General features: G+C 41.6%; 1 protein-coding gene across 8 annotated transcripts in view; it reads left to right on the top strand.

Annotated features, from left to right (window-relative positions):
- osbpl8 (oxysterol binding protein-like 8) overlaps positions 1-13,537 on the top strand; it is a 332,940-nt gene that overhangs the window by 303,924 nt on the left and 15,479 nt on the right. For 6 of the 8 annotated variants that reach the window (XM_059652608.1, XM_059652607.1, XM_059652611.1 and 3 more), the window contains 2 exons: positions 6,406-6,559; positions 12,288-12,393. In XM_059652608.1, coding sequence (XP_059508591.1) covers positions 6,406-6,559; positions 12,288-12,393 — 260 coding nt within the window. The remainder of the gene's footprint in view (positions 1-6,405; positions 6,560-12,287; positions 12,394-13,537) is intronic. The other 2 variants (XM_059652612.1, XM_048549164.1) reach the window with 1 other exon arrangement.

Consider the following 13,537-nt stretch of genomic DNA (forward strand, 5'->3'; position numbering starts at 1 on the left):
GTCTGCAGTTGTTTCGGTTTTCATTTAATAGCTCACTTGCCTCATTGCTATCGGCAAAGCTTTGCTGAAATGACCATTGTTTTTGACAGAAAATTATTTTGTGCAGAAATTCCTGGGAGATATAGTAACATACCATTTAAATGCCAAATTCTTTAAATGTCTTTTCATTTATTTTTGCCTTTGCACTGTCTGCCTTGGTTTCTCTATTGTAAATATGGAACACCTCATTTCACTGTTACAATAGTAATTTCAGTGATTCTTTTTCTTATAATTATCCTTGGGATCTGAGTGTTGTGGCAGACCCAGTATTCATTGTTTAGTCCTAATATTCCTGGAGAAGGTGATGGTGAGCCTGCCTCTTGTCCCACTGAGTACATTCGTCTCAGTATGCCCGGAGGACTGGGAAGCTTTTAAAGAGCAACAGAAGATAACTAAAAATGCAATACGCAGAGAAAAAATGAGGTACGAAGGAAAACTGGCCAAAAATATAAAGGAGGATAGTAAAAGCTTTTTTAGGTATGTGAAAAGCGAAAAGATGGTTAAGACTAAAATTGGGCCCTTGAAGACAGAAACGGGTGAATTTATTATGGGGAACAAGAAAATGGCAGAAGAGTTGAATAGGTACTTTGGATCTGCCTTCACTAGGGAAGACACAAGCAATCTCCCAGATACAATAGTGGCTGATGGACCAAGGGTAATGGATGAACTGAAGGGAATTTGTATTAGGCAGGAAATGGTGTTGGATAGACTGTTAGGTCTGAACGCTGATAACTCCCCGGGACCTGATGGTCTGCATCCCGTGGTACTTAAGGAGGTGGCTCTAGAAATCGTGAACATTTTTCAATGTTCTGTAGATTCAGGATCAGTTCCTGCAGATTGGAGGGTGGCTAATGTTGTCCCACTTTTCAAGAAAGGATAGAGAGAGAAAACAGGGAATTATAGACCGGTTAGCCTGACGTCAGTGGTGGGAAAGATGCTGGAGTCAATTATAAAAGATGAAATTACGAATCATTTGGATAGCAGTAACAGGATAGGTCAGAGTCAGCATGGATTTACGAAGGGGGAATCGTGCTTGACTAATCTGGAATTTTTTGAGGATGTATCGATGAAGATAGACAAGGGAGAGCCAGTGGATGTAGTATACCTGGACTTGCAGAAAGCCTTTGATAAAGTGCTGCATCGGAGATTGGTGAACAAAATTAGGGCACATGGTATTGGGGGCAAAATGCTGAGTTGTATTGAAAATTGGCTGGCTGACAGGAAGCAAAGAGTGTTGATAAACGGGTCCCTTTCAGAATGGCAGGTTGTGACCAGTGGGGTTCCACAAGGCTCGGTGCTGGGACCGCAGCTGTTTACGATATATATTGATGATATAGACGAAGGTATTAAAAGTAATATTAGCAAGTTTGCTAATGACACAAAGTTGGGTGGCAATGTGAAATGTGAGGAGAATGTTATGAGAATACAGGGTGACTTGGACAGGCTAGGTGAGTGGACGGATGCATGGCAGATGCAGTTTAATGTGGATAAATGTGTGGTTATCCACTTTGGTGGCAAGAACAGGAAGGCAGATTACTACCTCAATGGAGTCAAGTTAGGTAAAGGGGAAGTACAACGAGATCTCGGTGTTCTTGTACATCAGTCAATGAAAGCAAGCATGCAGGTACAGCAGGCAGTGAAGAAAGCTAATAGCAAGAGGAATTGAGTACAGGAGCAAAGAGGTCCTTCTGCAGCTGTACAGGGCCCTAGTGAGATCGCATCTGGAGTAATGTGTGCAGTTTTGGTCTCCAAATTTGAGGAAGGACATTCTTGCTATTGAGGGAGTACAGCGTAGGTTCACGAGGTCAATCCCCAGAATAGTGGGACTATCATATGTTGAAAGATTGGAGCGACTGGGCTTGTATACTCTTGAGTTTAGAAGGAAGAGAGGAGATTTGATTGAGACCTAGAAGATTATTAAGGGATTGGACACTCTGGAGGCAGGAAACATGTTTTCGCTGATGGGTGAGTCCAGGACCAGAGGACACAGTTTAAAAATAAGGGGTAGGCCATTTAGAACAGAGTTGATGAAAACCTTCTTCACCCAGAGAGTGGTGGATATATGAAATGCTCTGCCCCAGAAGGCAGTGGAGACCAACTCTCTGGATACTTTCAAGAAAGAGATGAATAGAGCTCTTAAAGATAGTGTAATCAAGGGTTATGGGGATAAGGCAGGAACAGGATACTGATTGTGGATAATCAGCCATGATCATAATGAATGGTGGTGGTGGCTCGAAGGGCCGAATGGCCTACTCCTGCACCTTCTGTCTATTGTCAGTGCTGTTGGGGAGGGAATTACAACATTGACTTAGCAACAGTGAAGGATCTGCATTATATATATATTGTTAAAGTCAGCATGTTGTGATACTGAATGCAATGATTACTAAATATGTAGTCTGAATATTGGTGAAAGTGAGGGGATATCTAGGGGCCAGAGCCAGGTCCATGTTGAAATCAGATCTGCGATTAAGTTGCATATAGGCATTGGCATGTCTATTGGGAAGGGTGTAAACTAACTTGGCAAGGATGTGGTGAGGAAGCACAAATATCAGAACTGGCTTTAATACCAAGCTGCACAGAATAGTGAGATAAATAAACAATATTAAAATAGGAAATTATAATGTAATTGTTGGGAACAGAGTAATGGTGAAAGTACCAATGTCTAAATCATGATTGCTCTGTATTGATATGAATGGATAGAGTATAGAAAATCAGATTACTGAGTTACAGGTTCAGATTGGCAAGTGGCAATATGATGCTGGAGTGATGGCAGGTATGTAGGTGTATATACATCCCAATAACTGGGGACTGTATCAAACAACACGTCCCGTTGGACATTCATAATGGCAGCTGGACACTTGTGCTCAGTTAGCCTCTCCTTGCAAGCCACAGAACAATGTTTCCACCAATCAGTGTAATTCTAATATTGGGCATCTTTTATTAAAGAATCTGGACTGTGGTAAGAGCTACCTAAACAACGGGTTTAAGATAATCATTTGGGTTTGTAGAGCAATGCAATTGTACATTCTAAGTATCATGTATGTAAAATATTATATTGATATGGATATATATATAAATGCATTGAACCCTATTTAAAAGAATCGGTACATTCATTACATCTTTTCAAAGTCAGGGGCTATGGAGAAACCAATCTCTGTTGCATGCCCCACAGCAACAATCTGACCAATCAGAATCTACCTACCTAGTCTGAGAGTTCAGACTGACCATAATTAATTGTTTTTGTTTTTTCTCCATGCCCAATGATGGTTTAACAGGTCAGCACCCTCTTCCTCTGCTGCAAAAATCATCTTTCTTTTTGCATCTCTGTTTTTTGTGTCCTAGTTCAGATCAGTGCAAGATGGAAAGTTTCAACTCTTGTCCCTTTTTAGCAATGTTTAGGGAGAAAAGAGAGGGAGAATCATATTGATTCAGGTGAGCATTCCAAAGCTGGAGAAAAGGAATTCCCTGGAAGTGGTAAGGACAGAATTGATTTCACAAGATAACAAATAATAAAGGTGTGATTACATTGCTCAGTGCTGTCCAGTATGACTCTTTTGTGGAATATTTTAAAGTTGTATCCAACACTTGATCATGTACTGCTGGAATATAACATCCAGCTCTGGATGCTACAATTTCGGAATGATAATAGAATATTGGAGGTAATACTGGAAAGATTTACTTGAATGTTTCCAGGGATGAGGTATTTCAGTTATGAACACAGTAAATGGGAATCAGCTATTCAGTCCACCAAGCCTGCGGTAGCATTTTATATGATCATAGGTGATCAAATACGTTACCCTTTACCCACTCTATCCCCATAATTCTATACGCCACAGGGAACCAAATCTATCAATCTCTACCTGAAACACACTTAAAGATTGAGCCTTCACAGCCGTCCGTGGTAGAGAATTCCAAAGATTCACAACCCTCTAAGTAAATAAATACTCCTCATCTCAAACCTAAATGTTATTTCTGAATTGTGCCCCCTGGTTCTAGATTCCTCAACGTGGAGGAACATTTCCTGCATCTCCCCAGTCTATCCTTTTAAGTAATTTGTTTCAAGGTTTCAATGTGATCACATCTCATTCTCCAAAACTCTAAAGTATTGAATACAAGCCAGTATGTCCAATGCCTGTCCTCGTAGGACAGTTTCTCAATCCCTGGAACAAGTCTTTTGAACCTCCACATACAATCCAACTCCACAACCAAAGATATATTTCCCTCCCCACCCCATCTGCCTTTGATAGGGACTGCTTTCTCCACAACTCCCTCGTCCACCTCACTAACCCCTGCAAGTGCAGGAAGTGCTACGCCTGCGTTTACACCTCCTCCTCACCTCCATCCAAGGTACCAAAGGTACCACATCAGGCAGAGGTTCGCCTGCACGATCGTCAGTGTGGTCTATTGCTGCTCCCAATGTGGACTCTTCTACATTGGTGAGATCAAGCAGAGGCTCGAAGACCGCTTTGTAGAGCACCTGCACTCTGTTTGCAGCGAATGACAATACCTTCCAGTCGTGACATGTCCATCCTGGGCCTCCTCGAGTGTCACAACAACTTCACCTGGAAACTGGAGAAGCAGCACCTCATATACCGCCTCAGAAGCCTGAACCTAAATGTGGATTTCTCCCCACCTGCTCCCATCACCAACCCTCCCTCTCATCCCCGCCTCCTTGATCTGACACAATCTGTCCATCTTCTCTCCCAGCTATCCACTCCTCCCACCTCACTGACCAATCCCCACCACTCCCTACCTGCAGTCACCTATCACCATCCCACCTACTTTGCCCAGCCCCACCCCTCCTCTCTCTCTTTATTTCTGAGCTCCCTTACCCCTCCCTCAATTCTAAAGAAGGGTCCCGACCCGAAACATCAACTTTCCTGTTCCTCTGATGCTGCCTGGCCCGCTGTGTTCCTCCATATCCACACTGTGTATCTCTGACTCCAGCGTTGGCAGTTCTTAACGATCTCTGTTGAACTTTTGTTGCACTCCCTTTATGTCAGTGATATATTTCATGAAATAAGGAGATCAGACTATCTTCAGTACTCCCGATGCAGCCTACCAAGCTCCTATGCAGTTGAAGTAAAACTTCATGAATCTTGTGCTCAAACTTCTTACAATAAAAGCTGACATTCCATTAGCTCCCCTAATAGTTTGCTGCACCTGTATGTGACAACAACAAGAACACGCAGGTTGTTTTGTATGTCTGTATTTTCCAAACTCTTTCTTACCATTTAAGAAATAGTCTGCATTATTGTCCCCCCTGCGAAATGCATAACTTTGCACTTTTCTATGTTGTATTCACTGAGCCTGCCTGAATCCTCTTGAAGCCATGTTATATCTTACCCAAAACAGGTGTTCCCACTTAACTTTGTATCATCCACATTCAAATAGGCTGAAATAGTTGTGACTGTGTTTCTTGCAGTAGAGAAGGCTGAGATGAGATAGTCAAAATCTTCAGTCTGAGCAGAGTAGGTGGGGAGAAATTGTTCCCATTTGTTAAGGAGTCAAGAATGAGAGGACACGAATTTAAAGCACCGGTAAGGGAAACAGAAGTGATATGAGGTAAACCTTTATTGTGCAGTGAATGGTTCAGGTCTCAAATACAAAAATGCAGTGACAGCAAATACAATCAAATTTTTCAAAAAGGTATCAGACTGTTACCTGAAAAGAAAAAATTTGCAGAGTTATAAGGAAAAGACAAGATAGTAACATTAAATGAATTGTAATAAGATGGAAATAGCTGGGGAAATTCAACAAATCTGGCAGCATCTGTGAAGAGAAACAGTCCATGTTTCGGGTCCAGTGGCGTTTCTTCAAATCTTAAAATAATCTAAAAGAATTGAGTTGGTACTGACGTGATGGACCAGATGAATGCCGCCTTAGCTATTAGCCATGTTGTAACTGTATTTCTGCTTTGAGCAGAGTTTGCAGGTGGTGGTGTTTCTATGTTTGTGCAGCCCTTGTTCTTCGAGATGGTAGAGTTGGTGAGTTTGGATTGTGTGGTTGAGAAACTCTTGGCTGACGTTAGTGATGAAGAGAATGAATGCTGAATGTATTGGTTGGTGCATTGATCAAATGGCCTTCTGTGTCCTGGACGTTGCAAGTGTCTCGAGTGTTCTTGGAGATGCACTCATCCAGACAAGTGCACAGTATTCCTATCACGACTTGTACCTTGTAGATGGTAGATCAACTTTGAGTAGTTAGCAGGTGAGTTACTTTGTTGAATTCCTAGTCTTTGACCTGTTCTTATCACCACATTATTGCTATGACTGTTCAGTTTCTTGTCAACAAGTTATTTTAGATCCTAAGATCAAAACTATTTTGATGGATAAGTAACAATATAGTATATTTTATTGCATGCAGCACCCGGCCTTGGGACCCACTCAATGACCTCATTCAGTATGAAAAAGAAGGTGTCATCCAGTCCAAAGTTTGGCACCGAACTCCAATGGTACGTTCTGCCAGTATAATTAGTCTCAGTAACCAAGGGGGAAGGAAAGACAATTACAAGCGTCAGGTAGGTTTTAAGATTGTGTAATGCTGAATTGTTTTTAACTGGTGCCCATCCATAAGTCAAACATGATTTCTTTTTTCTCCCTCCAACCATTTTGGAGCCAATGGTCTGGTGTATTATCGCTGGACTGTTAATCCAGTGACCAAGGTAATGTTCCAGGGACTCGAGTTCAAATCTGCCCTGACAGATGATGGAATTTGAATTCAATAAAAATCTGGAATTAAAAGCTTAACAATGACCAGGAATCTATTGTTGTTGTCAGAAAAACCCACCTGGCTCACTGATGTCCTTTAGAGAAGCACATTGCCATCCTTACTTGGTCAGGCCTACATGTGACTCCAGACCCACAGTAATGTGATTGACTCTGAACTGCCATATGGACAATTAGGGATGGGCAATAAATGCTGCATCGCCAGCAACACCCTCATCCCATGAATGAATGAATGTTAAAAAAAAATTCTTTCTCCACCTTCCACATTCAAATTAGTCATAAGTGAAATTCTATCAAGTCCAAACTTCTGCCACTGGGAATGGCAAAATAATTGAGCTTCACTTTTTAAGGCCATGCAACTGCTAGAAAACATTTCTTGCTGCTTTTTTGCTGAATTTGGTCTATCCAAACATTCCTGTTTCATGAAATGATTTTAAAAGAGCTTTGAAATAGTTGTTTCTTCTTAAGCATGGCAACATATTTGTAAATAATCCAACCTTACCCACCCTCCAACATTCTATCTCCTTGACTGATCAAAGATGTTGGGCTGTGGCACCATGCCAGACCCAGGCATAGTACAATCCATGATCGCTGCCCACTGTATTCTACAGTGATCTTCCTGTCTTTGGGAAAGCATGTCCCAATTCCCCTCCATAGTCTGAACAATACCACGAATAATCGCAATCCAGAAATGTGAGTAACAACTGTGTATATTTCACTTTGAAGTCGTGTGCTGATATTTTAGATATAATGTGGACTTTGGTTCTTTAATATTACTCAGACATTCTTTATTTTATAACTTGTGATTATATTGTGTTGTGAAATAAGATGATTTTTCCACAACATTTTGTAGCTTTTCACTGTTTTTATAAATCCTGCTGCATTCATGAGATGTCGGCTTCTAGTCCCTAGTTATCCTTGAGAAGGTGATACATCTGGAGGAATCGTCATCTATTCAGCCCCTTGAGCCTGCTCCATCACTCAATAAGATCATCCACATTCCTGTCTACCCCTGATAACATTTCATCCCTTTTTTTTAAACAAGAATCTGTCTAACTCTGCTTTCACCACTTCTCAGGAAGTGAGCACAAAAGACTCCCGTTATTCTTTGAAAAGACCTCATTTCTTTTATAAATGGGCAGCCCTAAATTTTAAATTGTCGCTCCTAATTCAGGATTGTTTAATTTGAGGAAACACCCTCTCCACATCTACCTTGTTAAAATCCCTCAGGATATTATGTTTCAATCTTCTCGATAACTATGACACTATATTCTGCATTCTGTTCTGTTACAGTAATGTACTTACGTAAGGTATGATTTTCCCGGATAGCGCACAAAATAAAACTTTTCACTATCTCAGTACTTGAAGCAATAATAAATCATATCACCTCTTACTCTTCTAAACTCTACTGATGCACAGCATTCTTGAAGCACAGCAGTCCATGTGGCATTATTGTTAGAGTGAGAGTTTCAGAAAAATGACCCAGAAAGATGATGAAACAGAGACAATGTACCTTCAAGTAGAATTAGTGTAGATGAAGCAGAGGTGATGGTGTTCCAGTGCACTTGCACCCTTCATCCTTATTGGTTCTATTCAATTTAGTCACAAGATACGGGCGTTGCTAGCTCATCCAGCATTTATTGCTTATCCCTAACTCCTGTTGAGAAACTGGTGGTGATCTCTTAAGGTGATGGCTTGCACTGTGGTGACAACTCTGTCCTTTGTGTGAGTAATGAGCCCCACAACGGCTTGGCTGACTGTACTGCACTTGTCGTAGGGGAAGGTGCTAAGCTTGAGAAGGTGTTCAGTTCACTGGCCGTTCTTTTCTCTGCGCTCCTCTTGGTCAGCTGAGGTTTCACTTCTGCACAAGAACATAAAAAATGAAACCAGGAGTAGGCCATTTCACCCTTCAAGACCATTCCACCCTTTAATGGTTGATCACCGACTTCAGCACTATTTTCCTGCACTATTCCTAAGTCCTTGATAATTTTCATATGCGGATATCTATTAAACTTTGTCTCAAATGCAGTCAACATCTGAGCCTCCACCACTATCATGGTGCAGAAATTCACAGATTCACCACCCTCTAAGTGAAGAAATTCCTCCTTATCTCAGTCCTAACTGGCCTTCTAAGATTCTGAAACTGTATCCCCTGGTTCTGGGGAAAAGACTTCTCCAGCTCATCCTTTCCGTACAGTCCAGGGGTCATAGACATAAGTGACTATCCTCCATTGTTAATATCCATCATCTTCATATCTCACTGTCAGGTGTCCTTGAAGCCGAGGTATTGATGCGCTGGCGATTGTGACTCCGTGAATAGTTCACCACAAGAAGGTCTCCTCGTGAGTTTATGGGCATCATCCATCTGATGAACATTGCTGAGGAATCAAGTCTGCTCAGCAATGAGTTAATACTGATGGAATTTGCATACTTTAGGCTCTGAGTTAGTGAATGTATCCTACCAGGAGATGCTGAGGTTATGCATGAAACAGTGAAGGCTGAAACTGTTCAGCCTTTTCTCCTGTATGATAGATATCATCTAAATGTGACCACTATAGGGGAGTGCACTGAAGGTACAGACTCTCAGTTTGGTGTTCTCAGCCAGGTTGTTGTTGTTCCAGAACTCCCAATCAGTTTGGGTATTACAACTGCAGCATTTGTGTGATGTAGTGTTGATCTCACTATCAAGTGTTAGATTGCTGGTCATTATGGAACCTGGTTGTGTGAACTTATCCACAATCACCCAGTTCTGAAACCACACTTGAATTAGGGGCCGATACACTCAGCAAGGAGCTGCTGTTTGAATAGGGCAATACACTCAAATCCTACTGAGCATTATAAGAACAGTGAGAGGACTGGATAGTTGTTGCAATCACATCAAACACCATTGTTATTGCAAAGTATCAAAATCACATCACATGCGTCTCACTGCCCCCTGTCTCCAACAGAGGCAAAAGTTTGTACTAATGCTGCAAAACTGTCAGTTTCCTATACTGGATGAGCTCAGCTGGTGTAGCATCAGCACCTAGAACTTGCCGATAATGAGCGAATCAGTAGTTTTGATCGGCCTCTTATTATGTTCACTAGGGTAGTTCACTAGGAATCAAGCCCCACTATTCCCTGTCATAAGAAATGTGAAAAAAATGATTCAGACTATCCAGTGTCCTCAGTTTATCTGACTGATGATCTCAGGTGCTAAGAAAAAGCTAGCCAGGTTTATGTACATTACAAGGAAAGATCTGTTTCTTCCAAACAAATTATCTTTAACAAAAAGGCATTAGGAATTGCTACATTATAACTCTATAACTTGAACATTGCCATTTCTTAAATTCCCCTTCTGTCCTAATGGCAGAAACACAAAGACAGACAGGACGTCAGTATTAAGAGTGGGAAAATGTATGAAATTCAGCAAAACATAGTTCACTAGCACCAGCGAAGTTTGATGAGTTCCTTCTTACCATTTCTTTAAAGCTTTTTTTTTAGTTTTTTCAGTCCACCGTCCAAATAGTACAGGAAAGAGAGATGTGGTCTTTACAACTTCCACTACAGGTCTTGTGTCCAGTTCTACCATGGGCTTCCTATTTTTTGTTCTCAGGAGATGTGGCCTAGGCTGGCTGGGCCAGCATTTATTTGCTCATCCCTTGTTGGCCTTCAGAATGGTGGTTTGCTGCCTTCTTGGACCATTTGGTAAATGTTGCAAGGACTTTGTGGATGACAGTGTTCTCAGGGTAGTGTTCTACCTATCTCTGTAAATGTTCATTGCAGTCCCTGATGACCTCCTCTGCCTTTGTTTGTTGCCAAGTTATTTTCTTTGCTGGTGGACCCGTTGCCTTTCTGATTCCTCCATAAATGCTCGCAACATTTCTTGTGTTGAGGGTTCTCTGGATAACCTGGCAAAATTATAACAAGTAATCATTGGTGTATGCCAAGCAATCTGTTGGACTTTACTTGGAACTACTTGTCATTCATTTGGTTATCTTGCTTGAATTTCTGTTGAAATCAGTGAAAGACGACTTGGCTTCAATGAAGGCTATCGAGTTTTGAGAAGATTTGTAGCTCAGGTTGAGGTTCTGGATGTGAGTTTGCTCGCTGAGCTGGAAGGTTAGTTTTCAGACGTTTCGTCACCATTCTAGGTAACATCATCAGTGAGCCTCCGACGAAGCGCTGGCGTTATGTCCCGCTTTCTATTTATCTAGTTAGGTTTCCTTGGGTTGGTGATGTCATTTCCTGTTCTTTTTCTCAGGGGATGGTAGATTGGCTCCAAGTCAATGTGTTTGTTGATGGAGTTCCGGTTGGAATGCCATGCTTCTAGGAATTCTCGTGCACGTCTCTGCTTGGCTTGTCCTAGGATGGATGTGTTGTCCCAATCAAAGTGGTGTCCTTTCTTATCTGTATGTAAGGATATGAGTGATAGTGGGTCATGTCGTTTTGTGGCTAGTTGATGTTCATGTATCCTGGTGGCTAGCTTCCTGCCAGTTTGTCCAATGTAGTGTTTGTCACAGTTCTTGCAAGGTATTTTGTAGATGACGTTGGTTTTATTTGTTGTCTGTATAGGGTCTTCTAAGGCTATATCACACTGATGTTAGTCTCAAAGCCAGAAAATATTTCTCCATTCTTGCTTCCTGTTTCATGAATGTACAATGTAGTATTGTACGTGGTGTCTTGAAGTACTTTCCATTTTGCTTCTAAATCCTGTATGTGGGACTGCTGGAGAGCACCAGTTCAGTTGAAGACTCTTTCTTTTTGACTGTGTAGACTATATGGCTGAGGTTGATGTAAGGTCTGAGGTCAGTTTTGAGATCAATAAATTTTCACATATCAGTAACTTTGATGGATAAAGGAGTGTCAGGAAAAAGTGTGCTGGTGTAGGGGGAGGTATTATAGTTGGGCTGTTAATCCAGACACTCGGTTAACATTCTGGGGACCCGCATTCGAATCCTGCCACAGCAGATGGCGGAATTTGAATTCAATAATTATCTGGAATTAAGAGTCTAATGAAATCCGTGAATCCATTGTTGATTGTTGGAAAAACTTGCCTGACTCACTAATGTCCTTCAGGGAAGGAAACTGCCATCCTTACCTAGTCTGCCTACATGTGACTCCAGACCTACAGCAATGTTGTTGACTCTTAAATGCCGTCAGAGCAATTTGGGATGGACAATAAATGCTACCTAGCCAGTGACACCCTCATTCCCATGAATGAATAACAAACAAAAAATTGACAATCATCATACTGAATAGTAGAGTGACTCAAAGGGCTGAATAACTTAGTCCATCTCCTATTTTGATGTACATTTTATTATGGTATTGTGTTTGCTGAACAGCTGTTGTATTTTACACAACAGTCAGCAAGGTTTCTTCTGTGTATGGAAATCACAATCTACAATTCTACTCTTGGTTTTGCAGCCATTACTGGGCCCATTTTTGGCAAAAAGAGAAATATTTTTGACACATTGGCAGGCTTTATTTTAAGAAAGGCTGGACGTATTTGAAATATTAATTGTATTCTGTTTGACATAGGTCTCTGCACCAAAACGTACCCGGAATAAGAAAAGTGGGCAGCAGAGTCCTGAAAGTGGATGCTCCAGTCCAGAACTTGATCAGCAAGACTCATCGGAGAGTGAAAGTGAGTTTGTTCTCTTTGTCTCTTCTTTCTCAAATTCTACTCTTTTCACCAACTTATGTATTAGACAGTGTAAGACTCCTCCATGTGATTCAGTTTGGTTTTCTCTTATTTTAAATGATTTTTCAGGCTTTCCTGTCACACCCACAGCATGTAACGTCAACCACTCAACTTAAGAGGTTCAAACAGGAGTACACAATCAGAACAAAATAGATAAAATCCATGGACCAATGCATGCACTATCACCATGCTTCTGATCCAATTTAGACCCCTGACAGTACCGTGATGGAGGAGACCAGAAGTCAGTCTTGAGAGCCTTCAATTTATTTGCAAAATGAAACATTGCAAATTTATTTCTCAAACCCTTCAAAAATCATTTTTGGAACATATTCTAGCCCTTGTGACATCTACTGATCATGGATCAAACGCACTACAGGCAGCACACTCTCCCCTTCCACGGGGAGAATGGAACATGGAAGAAAGATAGATAGTCAAAAACCTCCTCAGCTGCCCACAGCCTGGACCTATAGATTGCCCATAAAAACCGAAATAACTGCAGATGCTGGAAATCAGAAGCAAAACAAATTGCTGGAAAAGCTTAGCAGTCCTGGCAGCATCTGTGGAGAGAAATCAGAGTTCATCCCAGTTCTGAGAAGGGTCACTAGACCCAAAGCGTTAATTCATATTATTCTGTTTTTGTTGCTATAGATTGCCTCCTTGGCCAGACCCACGAAATCCTCCAATCTTCCCCCTGACCATTTTGCACCAGGTGAACACTGATTCAGAGATTGAGGCTGAAACGCAATCACAATCTGAGGAGGAACACCTCAGATCATGAGAAAGAGGGCTGCAGTCTCCCACAACCCATAAAAATGTGGGTCAAAGACCCCTGAAAGCCACAGAGCTTGTCGGCAGCCTGGGAGTTGGTGAAATAACTGAATCTGCTATTTAAGGGAGCCTACTACTTGCAATACACTCCACCCCAATTTCCCAAAGGAAAGAGGGAGAACTCCAGTCTCAAGAATATCCACTGAGGAGCCCTGCCACTTCCAGATAGCAGGACAGAATCGTGGTGGTGTGGGGTGTGGGAAGTCATGTCTCACAAATTTGGTTGAATTTTGAGAGGAGACAACCATGTGTTTGGATG

This window comes from Stegostoma tigrinum, chromosome 18 (genome assembly GCF_030684315.1).
Source record: "Stegostoma tigrinum isolate sSteTig4 chromosome 18, sSteTig4.hap1, whole genome shotgun sequence".
Taxonomy (NCBI): domain Eukaryota; kingdom Metazoa; phylum Chordata; class Chondrichthyes; order Orectolobiformes; family Stegostomatidae; genus Stegostoma; species Stegostoma tigrinum.